We start from the raw sequence: 23,006 nt of genomic DNA, 5'->3' as shown, positions 1-23,006 counted from the left end.
TCAGACGGATGTAACAGAGGGAATCTGGTCATTTTTAAAAAATAAAACATCGTTCAGACTTAAATATAAATAAAATGGAAATAATGTAAGTTATTTATTCTTTCTCTGTGGACCGGTACCAAATGGCCCACGGACCAGTACTGGTCCGCAGCCCGGGGGTTGGGGACCACTGATTTAACATGTTGCTCTATTGTCTTTATTTGTAAATTGGTGGTTGTATCTAAAGATTTTATCAGATTCAGGGTTTTTTTTGGGTGGCATGGGGTAGATAGGACTACTGGATAAGTGCTGTTAAATTCTTCCATCCATAAATTCATAATGCTTAATTAGCTCTCCCCCCCCCCCTTTTTTGTATTTTTCCAAAGTTAGAAGTGGGGAGGCAGTCAGACAGACTCCCACATGCACCCGACAGGGATCCACCCGGCATGCCCACCAGGGGACGATGCTCTGTTTCCGCAGGAGCCATTCTAGTGCCTGAGGCGGAGGCCATGGAGCTGGCCTCAGTACTTGGGCCAACTTTGTTCCAATGGAGCCTTGGATGTGGGAGGGGAAGAGAGAGATAGAGAAGGGGAAGGGTGGAGAAGCAGATGGGTGCCTCTCCTGTGTGCCCTGGCTGGGAATCGAATCTGGGACTTCCACACGCCGGGCCGACACTCTACCGCTGAGCCAACCGGCCAGGGCCTCGCTCTCTTTTTTAAAGATTTTATTTATTGATTTTAAAGAGTGGGGGCAGGTACGAGAAGTTTCAACTCATAGTCACTTCACTGTTGTTGTTCCTTGACTGCTTGTCATATGTGCCTTGACTGGCAAGCCCAGCATTTCAAACTGGCACCCTGAGCGCTCCAAGTTGTTGCTCTGTCCCTGCGCCACCACAGGACAGGCTCTCTTTTGCTTTTTTGATATTAGTGGCCATTAATAAGTAATGCCTACATCCATTAGTTTATTAGTTCATTAGGGACTTCAAAATGGTGATATTTCAATTCTGTATTTCCTTCCTTGTTTATTAACTGGAATACTTCATTTATAAAACTTTCTTCATCTATCATTTGGTTATCCAGTGATATAGTTCTATAAGAAAAGCTGCCTGTGGTGGCAGACTGCTTTGGTATTGAAGTTATATCTTTAAACATAAATAATGTGCTTTTCTACAGCTTAGCTCCTTTCTGTATGAAGGAGTCTTTATCTTGAAAGTTACTCTTGTTTTTCAGACCTCTTTTGTTTTATAGAGTGTGGTTCTTTTGGACACCAAAGCCAACAAGAAAACTGATGAAAAGTCACCAACCCTGACATCTGGATGGTGCCATACTGAAGCCTAATTACCTATTCAACAAATAAAAATTAATGTTGTTCAGAACATGTGTCTTTCAGCTCCTCTTCCTCACCTGCCCATGATCATTGTGACTATGCACTGGTTTGGAATGAAATACAAGGGAATGCATTAGGCGTGCTCAAGTGCCCTCCCATTTACGTTTCACGTTAGGTACGCCCTTAATTCCTGAAATGGATCCACCCTAACTTCTGATGTCTTTTCTCTGAATTGTGTACAGATTTCCTGGGTGAGTCTCTCCTCTCCAAATGCTTGCCATCCTAAAGTTGCCAAACAGTGTGACCTTTGGTTGGGATTCTTTGGATACCTGAAAATTTGTCTTTGGTGACCTGATACTGGAGAACTAAACCTAATTGTTGCAAAATAAATACCTCACATAATATCTGTGTCTACATTTCATGACTTTGACCTCAAGTTCTTCTTTGATGTTTTGTCTTTAGCATGCTGGAGGCTGCTGAGAATTTGATTTAATGTGCTAGCTGCTGTAGTATGGGGGTCAAATTGAATGTCTGATTTTTCCTCCTATGGAACATAACTTCTGGAAGTATGGAACAGTGGGTTTAAAGAACATGCTTACTTAAACCTATTTTGACAAATGATTTTAGAAATTTATTTCACTTTGAGTCCTTCTTGAAGGTCACATAACTTCCTGGCTAGAGTGCGTTCAAGGGGGAACGACAATTCGAAAAAATATATATATATATATTTTTTGTATTTTTCTGAAGCTGGAAACGGGGAGAGACAGTCAGACAGACTCCCGCATGCGCCCGACCGGGATCCACCCGGCACGCCCACCAGGGGCAACACTCTGCCCACCAGGGGGCGATGCTCTGCCCCTCCGGGGCATCGCTCTGCCGCGACCAGAGCCACTCTAGCGCCTGGGGCAGAGGCCAAGGAGCCATCCCCAGCGCCCGGGCCATCTTTGCTCCAATGGAGCCTGGGCTGCGGGAGGGGAAGAGAGAGACAGAGAGGAAGGGGGGGTGTGGAGAAGCAAATGGGCACTTCTCCTATGTGCCCTGGCCGGGAATCGAACCCGGGTCCCCCGCACGCCAGGCCGATGCTCTACCGCTGAGCCAACCGGCCAGGGTTATTTTTAATACTTTACATTCAAAACGTACACCATCCGGGAGGCTGAGCTGCCAGGTCAGGATTGCCAATTCCCTACTGTTTTCATTGTCCTCTCAGGATAGGAGTTCCCTATGTATTTCTGAGTAGGCTACAAAGACATATTTGGACTAAAAGACTGACCAGACAGATAAAGGAAGATGCACACAAATTCAGGCAACGGTGAGCTTAAGATCACCTTGGCAAACCTATTGACAACATCTGTAACAGAACTGGGTGGCAAGATATCACCCTAAACACCAGAATTCAAGTAGGTAGGAACCATTGTCAGTTTGAAGACTTAATATGGTGCCAGCATTTTTGTGGAAAGAGGCAGAGAAAAGCAACAGGGTGTTTGAGAAATCTAAAAACAGGCCCTGGCTGGTTGGCTCAGCGGTAGAGCGTCGGCCTAGCGTGCGGACGACCCCGGTTCGATTCCCAGCCAGGGCACACAGGAGAAGCGCCCATTTGCTTCTCCACCCCTCCGCCGCGCCCTCCTCTCTGTCTCTCTCTTCCCCTCCCGCAGCCAAGGCTCCATTGGAGCAAAGATGGCCCGGGCGCTGGGGATGGCTCCTTGGCCTCTGCCCCAAGTGCTAGAGTGGCTCTGGTCACAACATGGCAACGCCCAGGATGGGCAGAGCATCGCCCCCTGGTGGGCAGAGCGTCGCCCCATGGTGGGCGTGCCAGGTGGATCCCGGTCGGGCGCATGTGGGAGTCTGTCTGACTGTCTCTCCCTGTTTCCAGCTTCAGAAAAATGCAAAAAAATAAAAATAAAAAAGATAAAAAAAAAGAATTCTAAAAACAAGAGAACCTCGCCTGACCAGGTGGTGGCGCAGTGGATAGAGCGTCAGACTGGGATGCAGAGGACCCAGGTTCGAGACCCCGAGGTCGTCAGCTTGAGTGTGGGCTCATCTGGTCTGAGCAAAGCTCACCAGCTTGGACCCAAGGTCGCTGGCTCAAGCAAGGGGTTACTCGGTCTGCTGAAGGCCCGCGGTCAAGGCACATATGAGAAAGCAGTCAATGAACAACTAAGGTGTCGCAACGAAAAACTGATGATTGATGCTTCTCATCTCTCTCCGTTCCTGTCTTTCGGTAGCTATCTGTCCCTCTCTGACTCTCTCTGTCTCTGTAAAAAAAATGAATAAAAAATAAAAATAAGAGAACCTCAAAGTAGAAGGCAGGTACTCCCTGGAAAGTACAAAGGACCAACAGGAGAACAGAAGCTGGGGTTGGGGGGGAGTTTTGTACAACCCAGTTTGCAACTGATGAGTGCAAGGGGTCTGAAGTAAGGTCTGAAGAAGGTGGAGCAGGTCCTGTGCCTCTCAAAGCCAGACAAAGGTCTTTCTAGGACACCAGAGTAAAAAATGCAGGGAATAGAATACAAATGGGGTAGGCTAGGGATATCTGGGGCAAAGGGCAGGGAATTTCAGATGAGAGTGAGGATGGGGAGCAGAGCCAGGAGATCTCAGAACATTGGAAGCCGTATTTCAAACACTTCATGAAAACATAGAAAAGGAAGCTGTAGAGCCTTGAATTTAGCAAAGTTACCCTGACTCATCCCTACCTCCTAAATGCAGGAAAACTAATTTCATGTAAAAATGAGCAACTAAGGATTGCAACCAAATATAATGAAGTTATTTTAAATAAAGAACAAGGAGCAGAATAACATCACTAATGAATGAAAGCATTCTAGAAAGACATGTCCATAAAACCAAATCACAACTAGTTAACAATATTTCAAAATGAGCTAAAGTAAATAGTACATGAAAGAAAAGCATAACTCAGAATTAGAAAGCAGAAATTAGATAATAAAACTTAATAATTGGAAAGAAAAGGGAAAACTTGTTTCACAAATGAATACTGAAGTAGAAGGAATATCAGAATTACATAATTTTTGCACAATAGGTAATGCCTTAAGGGAATTAAAAAAATGAAAAGATGGGAAAAAATTTTAATTCCCAAATGAATAAAAAGAAATCAATCAGAAAATGACAAATGTATGAGATAAGCCAAAAAGTTCTAAAGGTGTATTATACATGTCCTTGAAGAAAAAAAAAAAATGAGAATACATACCAAAAAAACCCCCCCTATAATAATAATTAAAAAGAACTTTACTAAAAATTTTTTTAAAAAATTTGTGACTTTAGGTAGAAAGAGCATATATCATACTTAGGGAACTCAACCCAGAAAATCAACACTGATGTATTCTAGTAAAAGTAGTGGTTTTTAAAGAACATATATGAGGGCATCCAGGTTAAAAGACAAATTCACTTACAAGGGAAAGAAAGTCAGATTGGCGGACTTTGGACAACAGCACTTTATTTCAGAAGAACGTAGAGTAACAACACATCTAAGATGCCCAAGGAAAGGAAATGTGAGCTAAGGATTTTACATTAGCCAAACTGACTTCCAGGTGTAAAGGGCACAGACAAAAATCTTGTCAACATGGCCCTGGCCGGTTGGCTCAGCGGTAGAGCGTCGGCATGGTGTGCGGGGGACCCGGGTTCGATTCCCGGCCAGGGCACATAGGAGAAGCGCCCATTTGCTTCTCCACCCCCACCCCCTCCTTCCTCTCTGTCTCTCTCTTCCCCTCCCGCAGCCAAGGCTCCATTGGAGCAAAGATGGCCCGGGTGCTGGGGATGGCTCCTTAGCCTCTGCCCCAGGCGCTAGAGTGGCTCTGGTCGCGGCAGAGCGACGCCCCGGAGGGGCAGAGCATCGCCCCCTGGTGGGCAGAGTGTTGCCCCTGGTGGGCGTGCCGGGTGGATCCCGGTCGGGTGCATGCGGGAGTCTGTCTGACTGTCTCTCCCCGTTTCCAGCTTCAGAAAAATTCAAAAAAAAAAAAAAATCTTGTCAACATGGAAGAACCCCAGGAATATTCTCATGAGACCTTTCTGAGACATCTGCCAGGGAACACACTTCAGACAACCCAACATGGAAGGTGAGACATTGACATAACTGGTGGTGAGCAGTAAGTATATATTTACTTTCAGAACTAAAAATAAATGATGATTTTAAGGGGAGAACATAATTTATAATGGTTTTGTATGCTTAACATAAGATTCAGTATAGCCTGACCAGGCGGTGGCACAGTGGATAGAGCGTCAGACTGGGATGCTGAGGATCCAGGTTCAAGACCCTGAGGTCGCCAGCTTGAGCGTGGGCTCATCTGGTTTGAACAAAAGCTCACCAGCTCGAGCAAGGGGTTACTCGATCTGCTGAAGGCCCGTGGTCAAGGCACATATGAGAAAGCAATCAATAAACAACTAAGGTGTCAAAAACGAAAAACTAATGATTGATGCTTCTCATCTCTCCATTTCTGTCTGTCTGTCCCTGTCTATCCCTCTCTCTGACTCTCTCTCTCTGTCTCTGTAAAAAAAATAAAAATAAAAAAAAAATTAAAAAAAGTATAACAAAAATGGAAGCCTGACCAGGCGGTGGCGCAGTGGATAGAGCGTCGGACTGGGATGTGGAGGATCCCGGTTCGAGACCCCGAGGTCGCCAGCTTGAGTGCAGGCTCATCTGGTTTGAGCAAGGCTCACCAGCTTGAGCCCAAGGCCACTGGCTGGAGCAAGGGGTCACTCAGTCTGCTGTAGCCCCACGGTCAAGGCACATATGAGAAATCAATTAACAACTAAGGAGCAGCAATGAAGGATGTATGTTTCTCATCTCTCTCCCTTCCTATCTGTCTGTCCCTCACTCTAACTCTCTCTCTCTCTGTCTCTGCCACAAAAATAAAATAAATTAAAATTTAAAAAAAAATGGAAGAAGGGGGGAACGTTTATAAGGCAGAATAAGCTTGCTGATTGACATAGTTAATAATTAAAAGAATATTGCTTCAGCCTGACCAGGCTGTGGCGCAGTGGATAGAGCATCGGACTGGAATGCCGAGGACCCAGGTTCGAGACTCTGAGTTCGTCAGCTTAAGCGTGGGCTCATTTGGTTTGAGCAAAAGCTCACCAGCTTGGGGCCCGAGCTGGGGGTTACTCGGTCTGCTGAAGGCCCGCAGTCAAGGCACATATGAGAAAGCAATCAATGAACAACTAAGGGGTCGCAATGTGCAACGAAAAACTAATGATTGATGCTTCTCATCTCTCTGTTTCTGTCTGTCTGTCCCTGTCTGTCCCTCTCTCTGTGTCTCTGTTAAAAAAAATATTGCTTCAGATCAGATGTTAGAGAAGAAGGAAGAATTTATTTGGTAAGGTCAGAGTTGTTCATAAGAAAGAAACAATTGGCCCTGGCTGGGTTGCTCAGTGGACTGAGTGTCCTGTACACCACGGTTAAGGGTTTGACCCTCTGTCAGGGCACACAGGAGAAGCAATCAATAAATGCACAACTAAGTAGGACGATGAGTTGATGCTTCTCTTTCTCCCCCTTCCGCTCTCTCCTCTCAAATCAATGGGGGGAAAAAAGAAACAATCCAGGGGATTAAAGATATTATCTATAAAGAAAATACTCAAAATGTAAACCTTTTTAAATATTTCAAAAGGAGAGAGCAAGCAAGAAAATAGGTCACACACTGAAAAACTATTAATATTAAAGAGTTGGCCCTGGCCATTGGCACAGTGGATAGAGCATTGTTCCGGAGCACTGAGGTCTCCTGTTCAATCCTAGGGTTGGTGGCTCAATCTCAAGGGTACCAGCTCCACCCTGAGATCAATGCTTCAAGCCCCAGTCAGGACACTTATGAGAGGCAATCAGTCAGTGCACAATTAAGTGGGAAAATGAGTTGATGCTTCTCTCTCCCAGTCCCCCAACCTTTAAAAAAAAAAAAAAAACAACGTTCAAATCGATGTGGGTATGGATTCCTGCTTCACTACCTCTTTCTGCAAGTGTGAGAAATAAACTTATATGATATGATTTACAATGTCCAAGATATAATAAGTTAAAAAGAAGATACTATATAATTGTTCAACAAAGCAACATCTCTAGCCTTCTCAGTCAGGGAGGAAGGGGCAAAGGTAGGGCTTGAACACATTGGTTCCAAAGTTTGCTCTTTCACTACAGTGGTACTCAAGGCAGGACATATCCGCTGAATGGTAGAATTATACAAATTATAGCGTTGTAAAGTACCATCCTCCAGATGCTGTAAAGTACCATACCTCACTTCTGCAAATTTACGTAGAGACACCAAGTCCAGATGAATTTTGAAGGGTTTTATTAAAGGAGGAGATTTATTAAATATGCCAGCCGCATATGGCTAACACAGACCATTTGCAGACCCAAATCATGTGCCTCAAATACATCTCAGGGGCTGGTTATACCGCTGATCACACACAGGCTGAGGAGAGCATGACATCATGGCACAAGCTTACAACATTTGTTTAGGGCCCTGGTTGGCAAACCGTGGCTCACGAGCCACATGTGGCTCTTTGGCCCCTTGAGTATGGCTCTTCCACAAAATACCACATGTGGGCACTACCTCAATAGGGAATGTACCTACCTATATAGTTTAAGTTTAAAAATATTTGGCTCTCAAAAGAAATTTCAATCGTTGTACTGTTGATATTTGGCTCTGTTGACTAACGAGTTTGCCAACCACTGGTTTAGAGGATACACAAGAACATTAAAACTTTCAAGGTAACATAATTAAAGATATTTACAACCTTTCAGGGTTTATCTTTCCTCCTTTGCAGGCATCCCCAAACTACGGCCCGCTTGCCGCATGTGGCCACCTGAAAGCATTTAAACAGCTCCCGCCGCACTTCCGGAAAGGGGCACCTCTTTCACTGGTGGTCAGTGAGAGGAGCACTGTATGTGGCAGCCCCCCAACGGTCTGAGGGACAATGAACTGGCCCCCTGTGTAAAAAGTTTGGGGACCACTGAGAGGTATGTTACTCTCAGGATTCCAGGAAGGGGGGGGGGAGGAACTATAATCAATGCAGGGTGGTATGTAAATTCTGTCTCCCATTGAAAGAGAAGTTTCTCAATTAACTTTTATTTTAGTTTTTTTTAAAAGACTTTATTTATTCATTTTAGACAGGAGAGAGAGAGAGAAAGAGAGAGAGAGAGAATGAGAGAGAGAGAGAAGGGAAGAGCAGGAAGCATCAACTCCCATATGTGCCTTGACCAGGCAAGCCCAGGGTTTTGAACCGGCGACCTCAGCATTCCAGGTCGACGCTTTATCCACTGCGCCACCACAGGTCAGGCACTTTTATTTTAGTTTTAAAACTAAATGACCCATTGTCCTTGCAAGCCAGAAACTTCTACATTTTCCCTCCCCTCCCCAAAGGAAGGACGGGAGAGGAAAGCCTGACCTTCCCTCCTAGAATAGCAATATTAATTTTGCAGCTTTTTGGTACCTTACTACAATCCCCACTGGTTTTATATCCTAAGTCAAATCCTTGACTTAATTTACTGAAGAGCATGAGGCTGTTGTGTAGGAATATTAACTTATAACATGTAACATATTTAACAGACAGCCTTAATATCAAAACAGTTCATTAAAGAAACAACTGTTACTGATTAATTTCCTATAAACTGCACAAACCTTTTGCAATTTACATAAAATTAACTGGCTTTCATTTTACCGGAGTCTCCCTGTTCCCCAAAGTCTGATTAAAAAAAGGGAGTCCTTGGCCCTGGCTGGTTGGCTCAGCGGTAGAGTGTCAGCCTGGTGTGTAGGAGTCCTGGGTTCGATTCCCAGCCAGGGCACACAGGAGAAGTGCCCATCTGCTTCTCCACCCCTCCCCCTCTCCTTCCTCTCTGTCTCTTCCCCTTCCGCAGCCAAGGCTCCATTGGAGCAAAGATGGCCTGGGCGCTGAGGATGGCTCTGTGGCCTCTGCCTCAGGCGCTAGAATGGCTCTGGACGCAACAGAGCGATGCCCCAGAGGGGCAGAGAATCGCTCCCTGGTGGGCATGCCGGGTGGATGCCGGTCGGGCGCATGCGGGAGTCTGTCTAACTGCCTCCTGTTTCCAGCTTCAGAAAAATGGAAAAAAAAAAAAAAAAAAAAAGGGAGTCCTTAGCAAGTTTCCTCATGCATTAGCCATACGTAAACCAATCAGCTTCTGGTTTGTGGTTTGAGTAGGGCATGCCGTCCTTCTCAGGGTTAATTTACAAGGATTAGTGGGGTCAGTCTCCATTGTCCATGAGGGTACCTCTGTTGGGACTGCAGGCTTCAACTGGCTATGGTGGTCTCAGGTGGGCATGCCTTCTACCTTGGCAACAGTGGGAGTGGTCAGGATTACAGTGTGTGGTCCCGTCTATGTGGGAGTCCTTTGGTGATGTACTTCTTTACTTGGACTGAGTCCCCAAGCTGAAAAGTATGTACCGGATCTCTTGGCAGTGCTAGAAGTGCCTCTCGGACAGTCTTTTGAACAGCCTGCTGTGTAACTTGCAAACCCTGCAAGTACTTAAGGAAGAAGTGGTTACGTATCCTTTATGATTTGATTTATGCGTTCTATTTGCCTTGAACTTTCGGTGCCTGTGGGCACAATGTAACTTCAAATTAGTTTCTAATTAATATTGTGTTCCCTTTCTACTAGCTGTGAGACTTTGGACACAAATGCAGGCCTAACATTAGAATGGGCAAGCTAAATTTGGAAAGAATTCCACACAGCAACTTCCTAACAACTGTCATTGTGGCCCCACTCCCAGTAGGAAAAGCTTTTATTTATTTGTTAATTATTTCATTAAGGTCTGTTTCTAAATGTTTACCTGGGAAAGTTCCTCTTTCCCTGTTTCTTTTTATAATTTCCTTACTTTGCTTAGTATTCACTTGGACATAAACTAAACCCTTAGATATTATGCCTTCTGTAATAGATTCTAAGTCTGGCTTTTTAAATTATTCCTTTCCTGTTGGCAAAATCTTTTTCTAATTGGTTTTGAATAAACCTTTGGCAATAAGGGTCCTAAATACCCCACTGCATCTTTAGCTGCCTGGGTTTTGTTTTTTTTTTGGTTTTGTTTTTTTTAGTTTTTAGGGAGCTTCCCTTCCTTTGGTGTCCTGGTCAGTGGATGACCTGTATTGTTGGGGTGAAGGTCTGAGCCTCACCTTTGCTAGTTCTTAAGCCTTCTCTTTATGCCCGACCCCCTCGACTGTGCCTGTCTTAGGTTGTCCCTTTCTTTCAGGGATCTTACCTGTCATTGACTAACCAGCCATCTTTGGGGGCCAGGCAGAGCTATGTGGTTGAGGGAGGAGTAATGTCCCTTCTGAAATGCTTAGTTTTTAAAATTTATTTATTTTTAGCAGCTGATGATGCTACCTTTTAAAAACTTATATTTTTTAATTTCTAGAGCTGATTGCTATGTAAAGGCTAAGTTGACTGCTTCAGTATCTTTTCTGATCCTGGCTAACAGAACCTGATGGAAAGAGTTTAAACCTTCCTCACTTGCTTGGGAGCTAGAATCTTACTTAAGCTAGGCAATTAGGAACACTTTCTTGAGGTGGTCTCGATTGTTTTACAGATTCTAACAGTCCTGCTAGGGCTTGAGGCTTCCCTTATAAAGGGAATTCTGAGTTTTCTAATTCTAGAGGTCACTTGGGAAAAAAAAGGATTTAAACTATTTCTTATTACATTTATGTCTCAAATTCTAAAGATTTAGTTACAAGCACCAACCGAAATGACCAATATTTTATAAAATAAATTTTATATTCTACTTAATCACAAATTTCTTTTACATTCCAAGAAAACATACCTTATTTATCCTGTAACTTTATGCACCCTGACAGATAATGTCTAAAAAAAGCTCAAGAGAAACAGATTTTTGCCCACACTCTTGAGCCCTTTCAATCCGGGCCCCAAACTCAAACGCCTCCCACCACCAGAATTAGACATTCATTAATAGTCATTACATATTTTTAAATATTTAAACCAAGATGTCAACATTAACAGGGCTATGAAACAGCAAATAAAAAGAATTAACAAAAGGCTCTTGAAATAACATATGCATTTCTAACATGGAAAATACTTTTTACACAACAAGGGATCCTTGATACAAAAAGGAAGTCTTTGGATTTGGCAGATTATATTATACAATTCTATATGCCTTCTTATTAGTACAATTTTGGCTAAAGCACAACTTCCTACACATCAGTGGAGGGCGGCAAGTCACTATCCCAACCCATGGAGAGCCCACGTGACCCCCATGTCCTAGGGAGGGGAAGGGGAGAGGCAGCTGGAGGGCCTGGCCCTGGTAATCCCTTCCCTATAATTCTATTATTCATGATCCCATCACTCATTTTAGAGCTGCAATTTATTTCAAGGAACTGATAATTCTATTACTTATGATTTCATCACTTATTTTGGAGCTGTGATTTATTTCAAGGAACTGATAACCAGCAAGGTCCACACTTGTGGTTTGTTCATTTCTAAACCTTTTTACCTGGCCCTGTTTCCTTTTCTTTTTTTAAGATTCTTTAAAGCAAAGTTATAATTTTTAATACTATTCTTACTCTGTATTTTTCAAATGGGTAAAACTTCTTTTGGTCAGTAGGTGACTATCTGAATATTTGAAGTTAGTTTCTATTCTATATTTCCTCCAGTCACTTTTCCCTTAGTTGTCTCTGCCGCCTTACTCTAGTGCCCTTCCCCCGCCGTTCCTCACACAGCACGTCCCGGCCTTAGCTTTCGCTCTTTTCTCACCCAAACCACTTGCTTGCCAGCCTTTCACCCCCAGAGGCTGGAGAAACACTTCCCAGAGCATATTCCTCAGCCTTCTCTTCCTATATTTAATGTTTGGGGCATTGATTTACAAAATTGAACCTGGGAGAATGCAGGAATTAGCACACCAATAAAAGCAAACAAATAAGACAGATAATAACTAGCACTCAGAATAAAGGATGTTTGACTATAGAGGTGTTAATCATTACACAAGAGAAGAGGAATGAGCCAACAGAAAAGAATAATTTCTTCAGGGGAGAAATCAGACAGAGTGTCCTGAAGCCAGAGGTGTATGCAAAAACTTATTTCAGGCCTTAAAAACAGACATGTTTATGCCTGACCTGTGGTGGCACAGTGGATAAAACATTGACCTGGAATGCTGAGGTTGCCGGTTCAATACCCTGGGCCTGCCTGGTCAAGGCACATATGGGAGTTGATGCTTACTGCTCCTTCTTCCTTCTCTCTCTCTCTTCTCTCTCTAAAAGTGAATAAATAAAATCTTAAAAAATTGGAAAAAAAAACCAGACATGTTTAAACATTAAACAAAGATTTCACATACACAGATTACAAGTTAAGAAAATTTTTTTTTAAACAGGTATTCCTTTTTTTTAAATTATTTATTTTTATTTATTTTTTTATTTCAGAGACAGGGCGAGAGTCAGAGCGAGGAATAGATAGGGACAGACAGAAAGGAACACAGACGAACAGAGATGAGAAGCATCAATCATCAGTTTTTTGTTGCAACACCTTAGTTGTTTGTTGATTGCTTTCTCATATGTGCCTTGACCGTGGGTCTTCAGCAGACCAAGTAACCCCTTGCTCGAGTCAGCAACCTTGGGTCCAAGCTGGTGAGCTTTTTCTCACACCAGATGAGCCCACGCTCAAGCTGGTGACCTCGGGGTCTCAAACCTGGGTTCTTCCGCATCCAAGTCCGACGCTCTATCCACTGCGCCACCGCCTGGTCAGGCACAAGTTAAGAAATTTAACTGAGGCCCTGGCCGGTTGGCTCAGCGGGAGAGCGTCGGCCTGGCGTGCAGGAGTCCTGGGTTCGATTCCCGGCCAGGGCACACAGGAGAAGCGCCCATCTGCTTCTCCACTCCTCCCCCTCTCCTTCCTCTCTGTCTCTCTCTTCCCCTCCCGCAGCTGAGGCTCCATTGGAGCAAAGATGGCCTGGGTGCTGGGGATGGCTCCGTGGCCTCTGCCTCAGGTGCTAGAATGGCTCTGGATGCAACAGAGTGACGCCCCAGAGGGGCAGAACATTGCCCCCTGGTGGCCATGCCAGGTGGATCCCGGTCGGGTGCATGCGGGAGTCTGTCTGACTGCCTCCCTGTTTCCAGCTTTGGAAAAATGGAAAAAAATAAATAAATAAATAAAATAAAATAAAAAAGATTAAAAAAAAAATTTAACTAAGTGTGCTTTATTTATTCTAATTAAAATTATACTAGAGATTTTCTTTGACAAAGAGACAAAACAGATCCTTACTATTTAAGCAGCCAGCTCAATAGACAAAGGAAGGGGTTCCCCCATTAGGGGGCCTCTCAGGTGCCTGCTCAGCCACATCCCAGGGGAGGGCTTAGGCTCAAGCATCAGAGATTCCCATTAACACACCAATCACTCGGGTTTTAGACAGAAACATTAAAAGCAAAGACTGAGATCTCGACAAACACAAAGGTGTCCCTGGAAGTCCTGAGACAAGACTGATCAGCTCAGTATTAACTCAGTCCCTACTCAGGTCTCTTCCTGAGAGCACCCCCAATGTGGCACCACCAAAAGTCCGCACTCAGGTCTTTCTCTGAGAGCACAACTAGATGTTTCCGGAAGTTTAGGGGTAACTCAGTCCCCACTAATTGTCTTCCTAGAGCACGACTAAATGTGCAAACACAAATGGACATTTCTGGGAGCCCGCTTTCCAGAGTACAACCAGATGCATCCCAGATCAGCCTAAGGCAGGACCCAAAACTCTCCACCGATGTCTTGGTCTTGGAGAGCCCACTGCAAGAGTGTGACCACTTTCCAGTCCTCTATGCAGTAGATCTAGACAGACTAGTCCCAACTCAGCAAAGCAGAAGATTGGTCCTATCTACACACCTCTGGAGTCCCAACTCAGCAAAGTAGATGATTTGTCCTATTTACACACCTCTGGAGTCCCAAATCAGTAAAGCAAAAGATTTGTTTTACTTACATATCTCCAGAGTCACAACTCAGCAAAGCCGCAAATATACCTTACCTACATCCGAGTCCCAAACAAATTGACCAGTACTAGTCCCAAACGGAATTCAGTAAAGCAAAAGAGTTGTTTTACCTACTTCCTTGATTTCTCTGCCAAATTGTCCAAATCGTCGAATTTGGGAACTGGGGGGCGTCTGCTGAAGAACTGTCCCAACCCACAGGAAAACGGGGAGCCCTGAAAACGTCTCAAGTGGCGCCTCTCCTTGAGATTCCAGTGGGGTCAGGCAGCCCCCCAGAGAGACCAGCGATTTGGGGTGTGTCTACCTGGTGACACGGAACACTGAATCGTGGACAAGCCCCCAAATGTTGTAAAGTACTGTAACCCAGATGCTGTTTTCAAGTACCGTACCTCACTTCTGCGGGTTTACGTAGAGACTCCAAGTCCAGATGAATTTTGAAGGTTTTCTTTTTTTTTTTTCTGAAGCTGGAAACGGGGAGAGACAGTCAGACAGACTCCCGCATGCGCCCGACCGGGATCCACCCGGCACGCCCACCAGGGGCGACGCTCTGCCTACCAGGGGGCGATGCTCTGCTCACCAGGGGCATCGCTCGGTCGCGACCAGAGCCACTCTAGCACCTGGGGCAGAGGCCAAGGAGCCATCCCCAGCACCCAGGCCATCTTTGCTCCAATGGAGCCTTGGCTGCGGGAGGGGAAGAGAGAGACAGAGAGGAAGGAGGGGTGGGGGTGGAGAAGCAAATGGGCGCCTCTCCTATGTGCCCTGGCCAGGAATCGAACCCGGGTCCCCCGCACGCCAGGCCGACGCTCTACCACTGAGCCAACCGGCCAGGGCCTTGAAGGGTTTTAGTAAAGGAGGAGACTTATTAAATATGCCGGCCGCATATGGCTAACACGAGGCATTTGCAGACCCAAATCATGCGCCCCAAATACATCTCAGGGGCTGGTTATATACCCTTTGTTGTTCAAATAAGTTTGTAAATATGATATATAGGTTTGCTCACTTATAGTTTGCATTGGGTGTGGGGTCAGGCTTGTAAGTAGGCAGAGTCGTTATACCCTAAGGCTTAGTTTTAAGACTAAGCCTTTCCCACCCTAAGTGACTTTGTATCAGAGACTTCCTTGTTTGTATATTGCATTAAAGCAGGGGTCGGGAACCTATGGTTCGTGAGCCAGATGTGGCTCTTTTGATGGCTGCATCTGGCTCGCAGACAAATCTTTAATAAAAATATAAAACATTCTCATGTATTACAATTCATTCATTTCCTACCGCTCATGTTCATGGTTGTGGGTGGCTGGAGCCCACCACAGCTGTCCTCTTGGACAACACCAAATTTTTATTGGATAATGCGTAACGTACACGGGTCATTATATGCCTATCACGGAATTACGTTTTAAAATACGTGGCATTCATGGCTCTCTCAGCCAAAAAGGTTCCTGACCCCTGGATTAAAGGTTTTGATTTCTTTCTTTTTTTTTTTTTTTTTTTTTACAGAGACAGGGAGAAAGTCAAAGAGAGGGGTAGACAGACAGGAATGGAGAGATGAGAAGCATCAATCATTAGTTTTTCGTTGCACATGGCGACACCTTAGTTGTTCATTGATTGCTTTCTCACATGTGCCTTGACTGTGGGCCTTCAGTAGACAGAGTAACCCTTTGCTCAAGCCAGCAACCTTAGGTCCAAGCTAGTAAGCTTTTGTTCAAACCAGATGAGCTCGCGCTCAAGCTGGCGACCTCAGGGTCTCGAACCTGGGTCCTTGGCATTGCAGTCTGACGCTCTATCCACTGCACCACCACCTGGTCAGGCAAAGGTTTTGATTTCTACACCATAAAATGGGGCAGACCGGGAACTTGCTCTCTCTCGGTTCCTGAGATTAGCATTAGATGGGAGAGCAGAGAAAGGAGAGCAGAGAAAGGCCATGTGGAGGAGAAAAGAAACAGCCAAGATGGCGGAGTACTGAAGGAGAAGCCAGTTTGTGCAGAGAGAAGGAAATGGGGAACAGAGGTGAATAAGGCTGGTGAGGTGGAAACCTTTGATTCTAGGAAACTTGGATAAGTCAGTGGCTTTGGGAGCCCTGAATGGAAAGGGAAGTGTTTTCCCACTGTATGTATTTCTTGCCCACTGGGTGCAAGCTAGGATTAAAGCTAATGGCCCACCAGTTCTTGGCTCCCTTGTTTCATTTCTGTCTGTCTAAATCAAATGCAAACCTGCACGGGCCCGGTGGCTGTGATGGTTGGCCGCAGCTACTGGCTTTACACCCTTGATCACACACAGGCTGAGGAGAGCATGACATCATGGCACAAGCTTACAACATTTGTTTAGGGGATACACAAGAACATTAAGACTTTCAAGGTAACATGATCAAAGATATTTACAATCTTTCAGGTTTTATTTTCCCTCCTTTGCCTAGAGGTATGTTACTCTCAGGATTCCAGGAAGGGTGGGGACTGTAATCAATGCAGGGTGGTATGTAAATTCTGTCTCCCATTGAAAGAGAAGTTTCTCAGTCAACTTTTATTTTAGTTTTAAAACTAAATGACCCATTGTCCTTGCAAGCCAGAAACTTCTACATTCTTCTCCCTCCCCTCCCCAAAGGAAGGATGGGACAGGAAAGCCTGACCTTCCTCCTAGAATATCAATATTAATTTTGCAGCTTTTTGGTACCTTACTACAATAGGAAGAAAGAAAGATTGGACAGAAAAGGCTTCATGAAAAACATGGCATTTGAAGATGCAGAGTCCAGCTTAAGCAGAGGCTAGGAGAAAAATTCTTGTTGGTAAGATGAGGGGTTTGTGTTGGGCAGATAAAATGTATTATGCTCACTTTGTTAAAGATAACACGAGGAGGCCGTCGCCCAGGTGATATTAATGTGTCCACCCTTTTTGATGTGGGGCGGTACAATCCAATCATGCCTCAGAGAAGTGACTTTGTAGTAGAGACTTCGCTATTTTGTATATTGGATTAAAGGTTATGAAGCTATACTATAAAATGGGGACAGAACAGGAGCTGGGGCTCTTGGTTCCTGAGATTATCTTCAGAGGAGAGAGCAGAGCAGAGAGCAGAAGGAGGCCATGTGGAGTAGGCCAGGAGAAGCAGCCAAGATGGCGGAGTGCTGAGTGAGATGCCAGTTTGTGCAGTTTGTATCTGGGATAAGGAAGGAGATGGGGAACAGAGGTGAATAAGTCTGGTGAGCTAGAAACCTTTGATTCTAGGAAACTCGGATAAGTCAGTGGCTTTGTGAGCACTGAATGTGAGTGGGTTTTGGAGCTCAGTGTGTATTTTTACTTGCCCGCCGGGTGCAAGCTAGAATTAAAGACTATGGCCCACCAGTTTGTGGCTCCGTTGTTTCTTTACCGACTGTCTGAATCCAATGCGAACCTGCATGGGCTGGGCTGCTCTGATAGTGGCCCTGGCCTTAGATACTGGCTTTACAGTCTGTTAGCAGATCAATTTTAGCTTCTTATACCCGTACTCATCCTGTTCTCAAGAACAATTACAAACTAAAAACTGATAACCAGATTTACCAGATGCATGAGTTGAGAGTCGAGTTTAGGAGAGTGAGTGTCTAAAGGGCTGTATACCAGCCAGGAAAGCCCTGACAGCAGGGGCTCTACTCCGACATGCATCCCCAGAGGGCCCAGTACAGTGCTTGGCCCATATTCACTACTGTGTAAATGCTGGAGGGGTGAATTAATAAGGTAACACATAAACACAGGTTTTCAAGAACTTTTCAAGCCTTTTTCATGTAACTGCATTTGTATTATACAGTATACAAATAGTATGATACTAATAGTAAATGCAGTATGATTTACTATTTGTATTACACAGGATAGGTTCTGCAGTAACAAACAACGTCAAAATATCAGTTTAAAATATTTTATTTTTGTGACAAAAAAGGGACAGACAGACAGGAAGGGGGAGAGATGAGAAGCATCAATTCTTTGTTGCGGCATCTTAGTTGTTCATTGATTGCTTTCTCATATGTGCCTTGATGGGCGGGGGGCGCTAGCAAAACGAGTGACCCCTGGCTCAAGCCAGTGATTTTTGGGCTTTGCCAGCGACCATGGGGTCATGTCTATGATCCCATGCTCAACCCAGTGACCCCCATGCTTAAGCTGGTCAGCCCGCGCTAAAGCCTGTGACCTTGGGGTTTCAAACCTGGGTCCTCTGCATCCCAGTTTGATGCTCTATCCACTGTGCCACCACTTGGTCAGGCTAAAATGTTTTATTTCTTGCTTGTGTTACTAGTCTGTCACAGATGGGCAAGGAAACTGCTCATTCTAGTCACTCAGGACCCTGGGGTAAATGGAGCAACCACTATCTCAAATATTGTTGGTCACTGTGCCAGAGGGAAAGGGCACTCTGGAGGGTCTTACAATGGGAATTAAATCTTTCACCTATGAGCGACACGTCACTTCTGCTCACAATTCATTGGCCTGAAGGGTCACATGGTCATACCTGACCTTAAAGAGGGCCATAAAGTGCAATCCTATTGTATGTCTGGAAAGCAGAGAGCTAGAAATACTTGGTGAACACTATTAATGACAATCACATTTGAAATGTGGGTAATGGGGCTCAATTTAGACAGGTAGATAAAAAAGAACAGTGCACATGATTATCCCTCTTTTTATAGTTCAGGAAACTTAGGCACAAAGAGACTGAGTTATCCACTAAGAGATTGAGTTACTTGCTCACAACAACCTGCTATTTAGCAGGGAGCTAGGTTTCAAATCTGCATTTGTCTGACTCTAAAGCCTTTATCTACTGCATCCCCAGGCACTTAAGTATTCACGTGAAAAACCTTTGACCCTGCCTCTTCCTCATATACTTGGATAGAGGCACCAAGTAGTCTCACCTTTATCCATAGACTTCATTTTACTGTCTCTTTATCATCGGCAGAAAGTTAAATCAGACTTTGTTATATCAGAACAGCAAGAAACAAACGTCTTGCCTGACCTGTGGTGGCGCAGTGGATAAAGCGTCGACCTGGAAATGCTGAGGTCGCCGGTTCGAAACCCTGGGCTTGCCTGGTCAAGACACATATGGGAGTTGATGCTTCCTGCTCCTCCCCCTTCTCTCTCTCCCCTTTCTAAAATGAGTAAATAAATAAATTAATTAAAAAAAAAAAAGGCCCTGGCCAGTGGTAGAGCATCGGCCTGGCGTGCAGGGGACCCGGGTTCGATTCCCGGCCAGGGCACATAGGAGAGGCGCCCATTTGCTTCTCCACCCCCCCCCTTCCTCTTTGTCTCTCTCTTCCCCTCCCGCAGCCAAGGCTCCATTGGAGCAAAGATGGCCCGGGCGCTGGGGATGGCTCCTTGGCCTCTGCCCCAGGCGCTAGAGTGGCTCTGGTCATGGCAGATCGACGCCCCGGAGGGGCAGAGCATCGCCCCCGGTGGGCAGAGCGTCGCCCCTGGTGGGCGTGCCGGGTGGATCCCGGTCGGGCGCATGCGGGAGTCTGTCTGACTGTCTTTCCCCATTTCCAGCTTCAGAAAAATACAAAAAAAAAAAAAAAAAGAAAAAAAAAAAAGAAACAAACGTCTTGCCACACACACAATCAATCAATTAGCCAAATTAAGAAATTAAGGAGTCTTTAATTAACCAGCTGCACGACCGCATGGAGACCTAAGTAGTTCAAATCAATGCACTGGAAACACAGTTTGGGGCTAGCTTTTTAAGGGAGAATTCCATACTGATTGAAGAATGGGGAGGAGAGGAAGCATAGCAGTAAAACACGCTTTCTTACAATGTTTATCTATAGGGTTAATTCAGGGAGAAACATTGAGAATTTTGCAAAGTTAGTCCAAGGCCACAGTCTGGGAAACCAGCCTCAAGGCCAGGAATAAGGAGTCTTTCTCTCTCTAAAAAAGTCTGTTTTAGAGAAACTAAGTTTTGCCAAAAATTATTCATGTTAAGAGCCTATCTTTTCTACACTTCAACTTTATAAACTACCTAGGCCAGTTTAAAAGGGATAAAACACCATTTCTGAAGTCTGGATTAAATACTTTGCTTTCACTACGTGGATTTTCCCTTAAGGATCTCCCTCTCTCTGTCCTTTGAAATCCGACCTCCAAGAAACCAGCAGCAGAAGGCAGCCCCACCCAACAGCCAACAAGAGGTACAGCCTGGTCTCAAAGGAAGGTGGAGGAGCCTGAGACTTGCTGAATGTTTCAAATGCTTCCAAGGCTTGCAGTTTGGTAAAAATACATAAATACAAATAATAATGATGATGGCTTAGGTTTACCCCAGGGAGTATGTGTTCTCCATGCCCTCCCCCCAAAAAAACAGCATCCCTGTGTTTTGAATTTTTTATTATTTTTTGCTTAACTCATCAAAATTCTGTTGCACAAGAGACTCTGGATCCGTCCAAGGATTTGTCTTCCAAAATAAATTCTTATTTTGTCTTTGGAAATGGCTAATCACATTTTATCAAGAGTCAGCAGCCTTCTCTTAGAGGGAATGAATTTGACACTAAACAGGTTACACATAGGGATAAAAAAAGGGTTATTTGCCATCACCACCACACCCTCATATTTTTCAGGCTATAAAATTCCCAGGACTATACAATAAGTAAAGGTTTTGAAATGAAAATTTTAGGAAAATGATGACTCATTAACAATATTAGAACAATTTGAGAACAAAAAGTAATTCCCACATCCCTGTACCTTGTTGGGAGAGTTATGGTTTAATATGAGAATTTAGATTCTTCAGGGACTCCCATTATTTATATGTTAGATCTTCTTTGCCTATCTTCTCTGTTTATTGCTTTAAAAAATCCTTTTTGTTCCTTGCTTTATTCCTTTATGATTAAGAACTGCCCTTCCTTCCTTATGGCATTACTGTTATGTTTCTTTGCTCTTAAGTTCCTTATTGTTCCACCTTCTAGAATGACTTTTCCTTTATATATATTCCCTAAGTTATATCTCATAATTCCTGGTTCTATTTTTCTTTCTTTTCTTCTTTCTTTTCTTTTTTCTTTTGTATTTTTCTGAAGCTGGAAACGGGGAGGCAGTCAGACAGACTCCCGCATGCGCCCGACCGGGATCCACCCGGCACGCCCATCAGGGGGTGATGCTCTGCCCATCTTGGGGTGTCGCTCTGTTGCGACCAGAGCCACTCTAGCGCCTGGGGCAGAGGCCATGGAGCCATCCCCAGCGCCCGGGCCATCTTTTGCTCCAATGGAGCCTCTGCTGCGGGAGGGGAGAGAGAGACAGAGAGGAAGGAGGGGGAGGGTGGAGAAGCAGATGGGCGCCTCTCCTGTGTGCCCTGGCCAGGAATCGAACCCAGGACTTCTGCACGCCAGGCCAACGCTCTACCACTGAGCCAACCGGCCAGGGCTCTTTCTTTTCTTTTTTAAGATTTTATTTTTATTAATTTTACAGAGGGAGAAGATAGGTGTGGCGGGAGAGTAAAAAGTATCAACTCATAGTTGCTTCACTTTAGTTGTTCAATGATTGATTGTTGTCTATGCTTTGACTGGGCAAACCCAGGGTTTCAAACCAGTGACCTCAGCATTCCAGGTCACTACTTTACCCACTGCACTACAGCAAGCCAGGTTCAGCCAACTGTTGTGTGTTTGTTTGTTTTTTAAATGAAATTTTAGAGAGAAGAAGGGAAAGAGAGAGAGAGAGAGACAGGCACATTGAGCTATTCCTGTATGTGCCCTGACCAGGAATCAAACTAGCAACCTCTGTGCTTTAGGATGACGCTCTAACCAACAGAGCTATCCAGGCAGGGCTCATAATTTCTCTTTTTCTAATACTAATTCATACTGTTCTTTTTATTTTTTGCACTTGTGAACATTTAATGGCCTTTTCTCCATGTGGCTTCAAGCTACAGGATACAGGCCCCACCAATACCCTTAATCTTCTCCTCAGCTCTTCTGCTAAAGAATTTGGGCTTCACAGGCCCTGGCCGGTTGGCTCAGCGGTGGAGCATTGGCCTGGCGTGCGGGGGACCAGGGTTCAATTCCCGGCCAGGGCACACAGGAGAGGGGCCCATTTGCTTCTCCACCCCACCCCCTCCTTCCTCTCTGTCTCTCTCTTCCCCTCCCGCAGCCGAGGCTCCATTGGAGCAAAGATGGCCTGGGCGCTGCGGATGGCTCCTTGGCCTCTGCCCCAGGCGCTAGAGTGGCTCTGGTCGCTGCAGAGCGACGCCCCGGAGGGGCAGAGCATCGCCCCCTGGTGGGCAGAGCATCGCCCCTGGTGGGCGTGCCGGGTGGATCCCGGTCGGGCGCATGCGGGAGTTTGATTGACTGTCTCTCCCCGTTTCCAGCTTCAGAAAAAAGAAAAAAAAAAAAAAAAAAAAAAAAAAAAAAAAAAGAATTTGGGCTTCACAATGACAGGCTGCTTTGGGAGCTTTCCTTTCCCCAAAACTTTGTAGTAGCCCGATTGCACCACAGCAATGATATGAACAGCTCCAGTCTTGTTTCTGACACATTTATCTGTGTCTACTCACTGACCAAGGTCCACAGTTTATCAAGGTTGACAGTTGGGCAGAAGCTCTGGTTCCTCTTTAAGTGATAATGGCTCATCCTAATTTTACCAAAGTAACCTGGGTGATATTTGTGGAAGTGTGATGTTGCAAGACACTAGCATTACCTTGGCCTTCTAGGTGCTTCCCGTGCTTGCTGATGCTGCCCAGATCGTGGCTCGTGTGGCCCCGAAGTTTCTGGGTCTTCCTCAGTCTGGATGGCATTTCCATGGCTGAGATGCCTGTTCTTTCATATCTTGTGTGTCAATGGTATGCCTCCAGGTATCTCATTGAGGCCTAATGCAATCAGAGATTTCATT

The 23,006-nt window shown here is 44.9% G+C and overlaps 2 protein-coding genes and 1 pseudogene across 10 annotated transcripts in view; 2 read left to right on the top strand and 1 right to left on the bottom strand.

Annotated features, from left to right (window-relative positions):
* YIPF1 (Yip1 domain family member 1) overlaps positions 1-1,709 on the top strand; it is a 39,713-nt gene extending 38,004 nt beyond the window's left edge. For 5 of the 6 annotated variants that reach the window (XM_066376325.1, XM_066376320.1, XM_066376324.1 and 2 more), the window contains one exon: positions 1,227-1,709. In XM_066376325.1, the coding sequence (XP_066232422.1) occupies positions 1,227-1,316 (90 nt within the window). In that variant the 3' untranslated portion in view covers positions 1,317-1,709. Of the gene's footprint in view, positions 1-1,208 lie in introns of all 6 variants that reach the window. The other variant, XM_066376321.1, reaches the window with a different exon arrangement.
* Positions 1-23,006, top strand: part of IFT25 (intraflagellar transport 25) — a 144,912-nt gene that overhangs the window by 115,391 nt on the left and 6,515 nt on the right. The window lies entirely within an intron of this gene.
* LOC136397678 (large ribosomal subunit protein uL15-like) lies at positions 21,771-22,925 on the bottom strand (annotated as a pseudogene).

This window comes from Saccopteryx leptura, chromosome 3, assembly GCF_036850995.1.
Source record: "Saccopteryx leptura isolate mSacLep1 chromosome 3, mSacLep1_pri_phased_curated, whole genome shotgun sequence".
NCBI classification, from domain to species: domain Eukaryota; kingdom Metazoa; phylum Chordata; class Mammalia; order Chiroptera; family Emballonuridae; genus Saccopteryx; species Saccopteryx leptura.
This window is presented reverse-complemented; position numbering and strand designations above follow the sequence as displayed.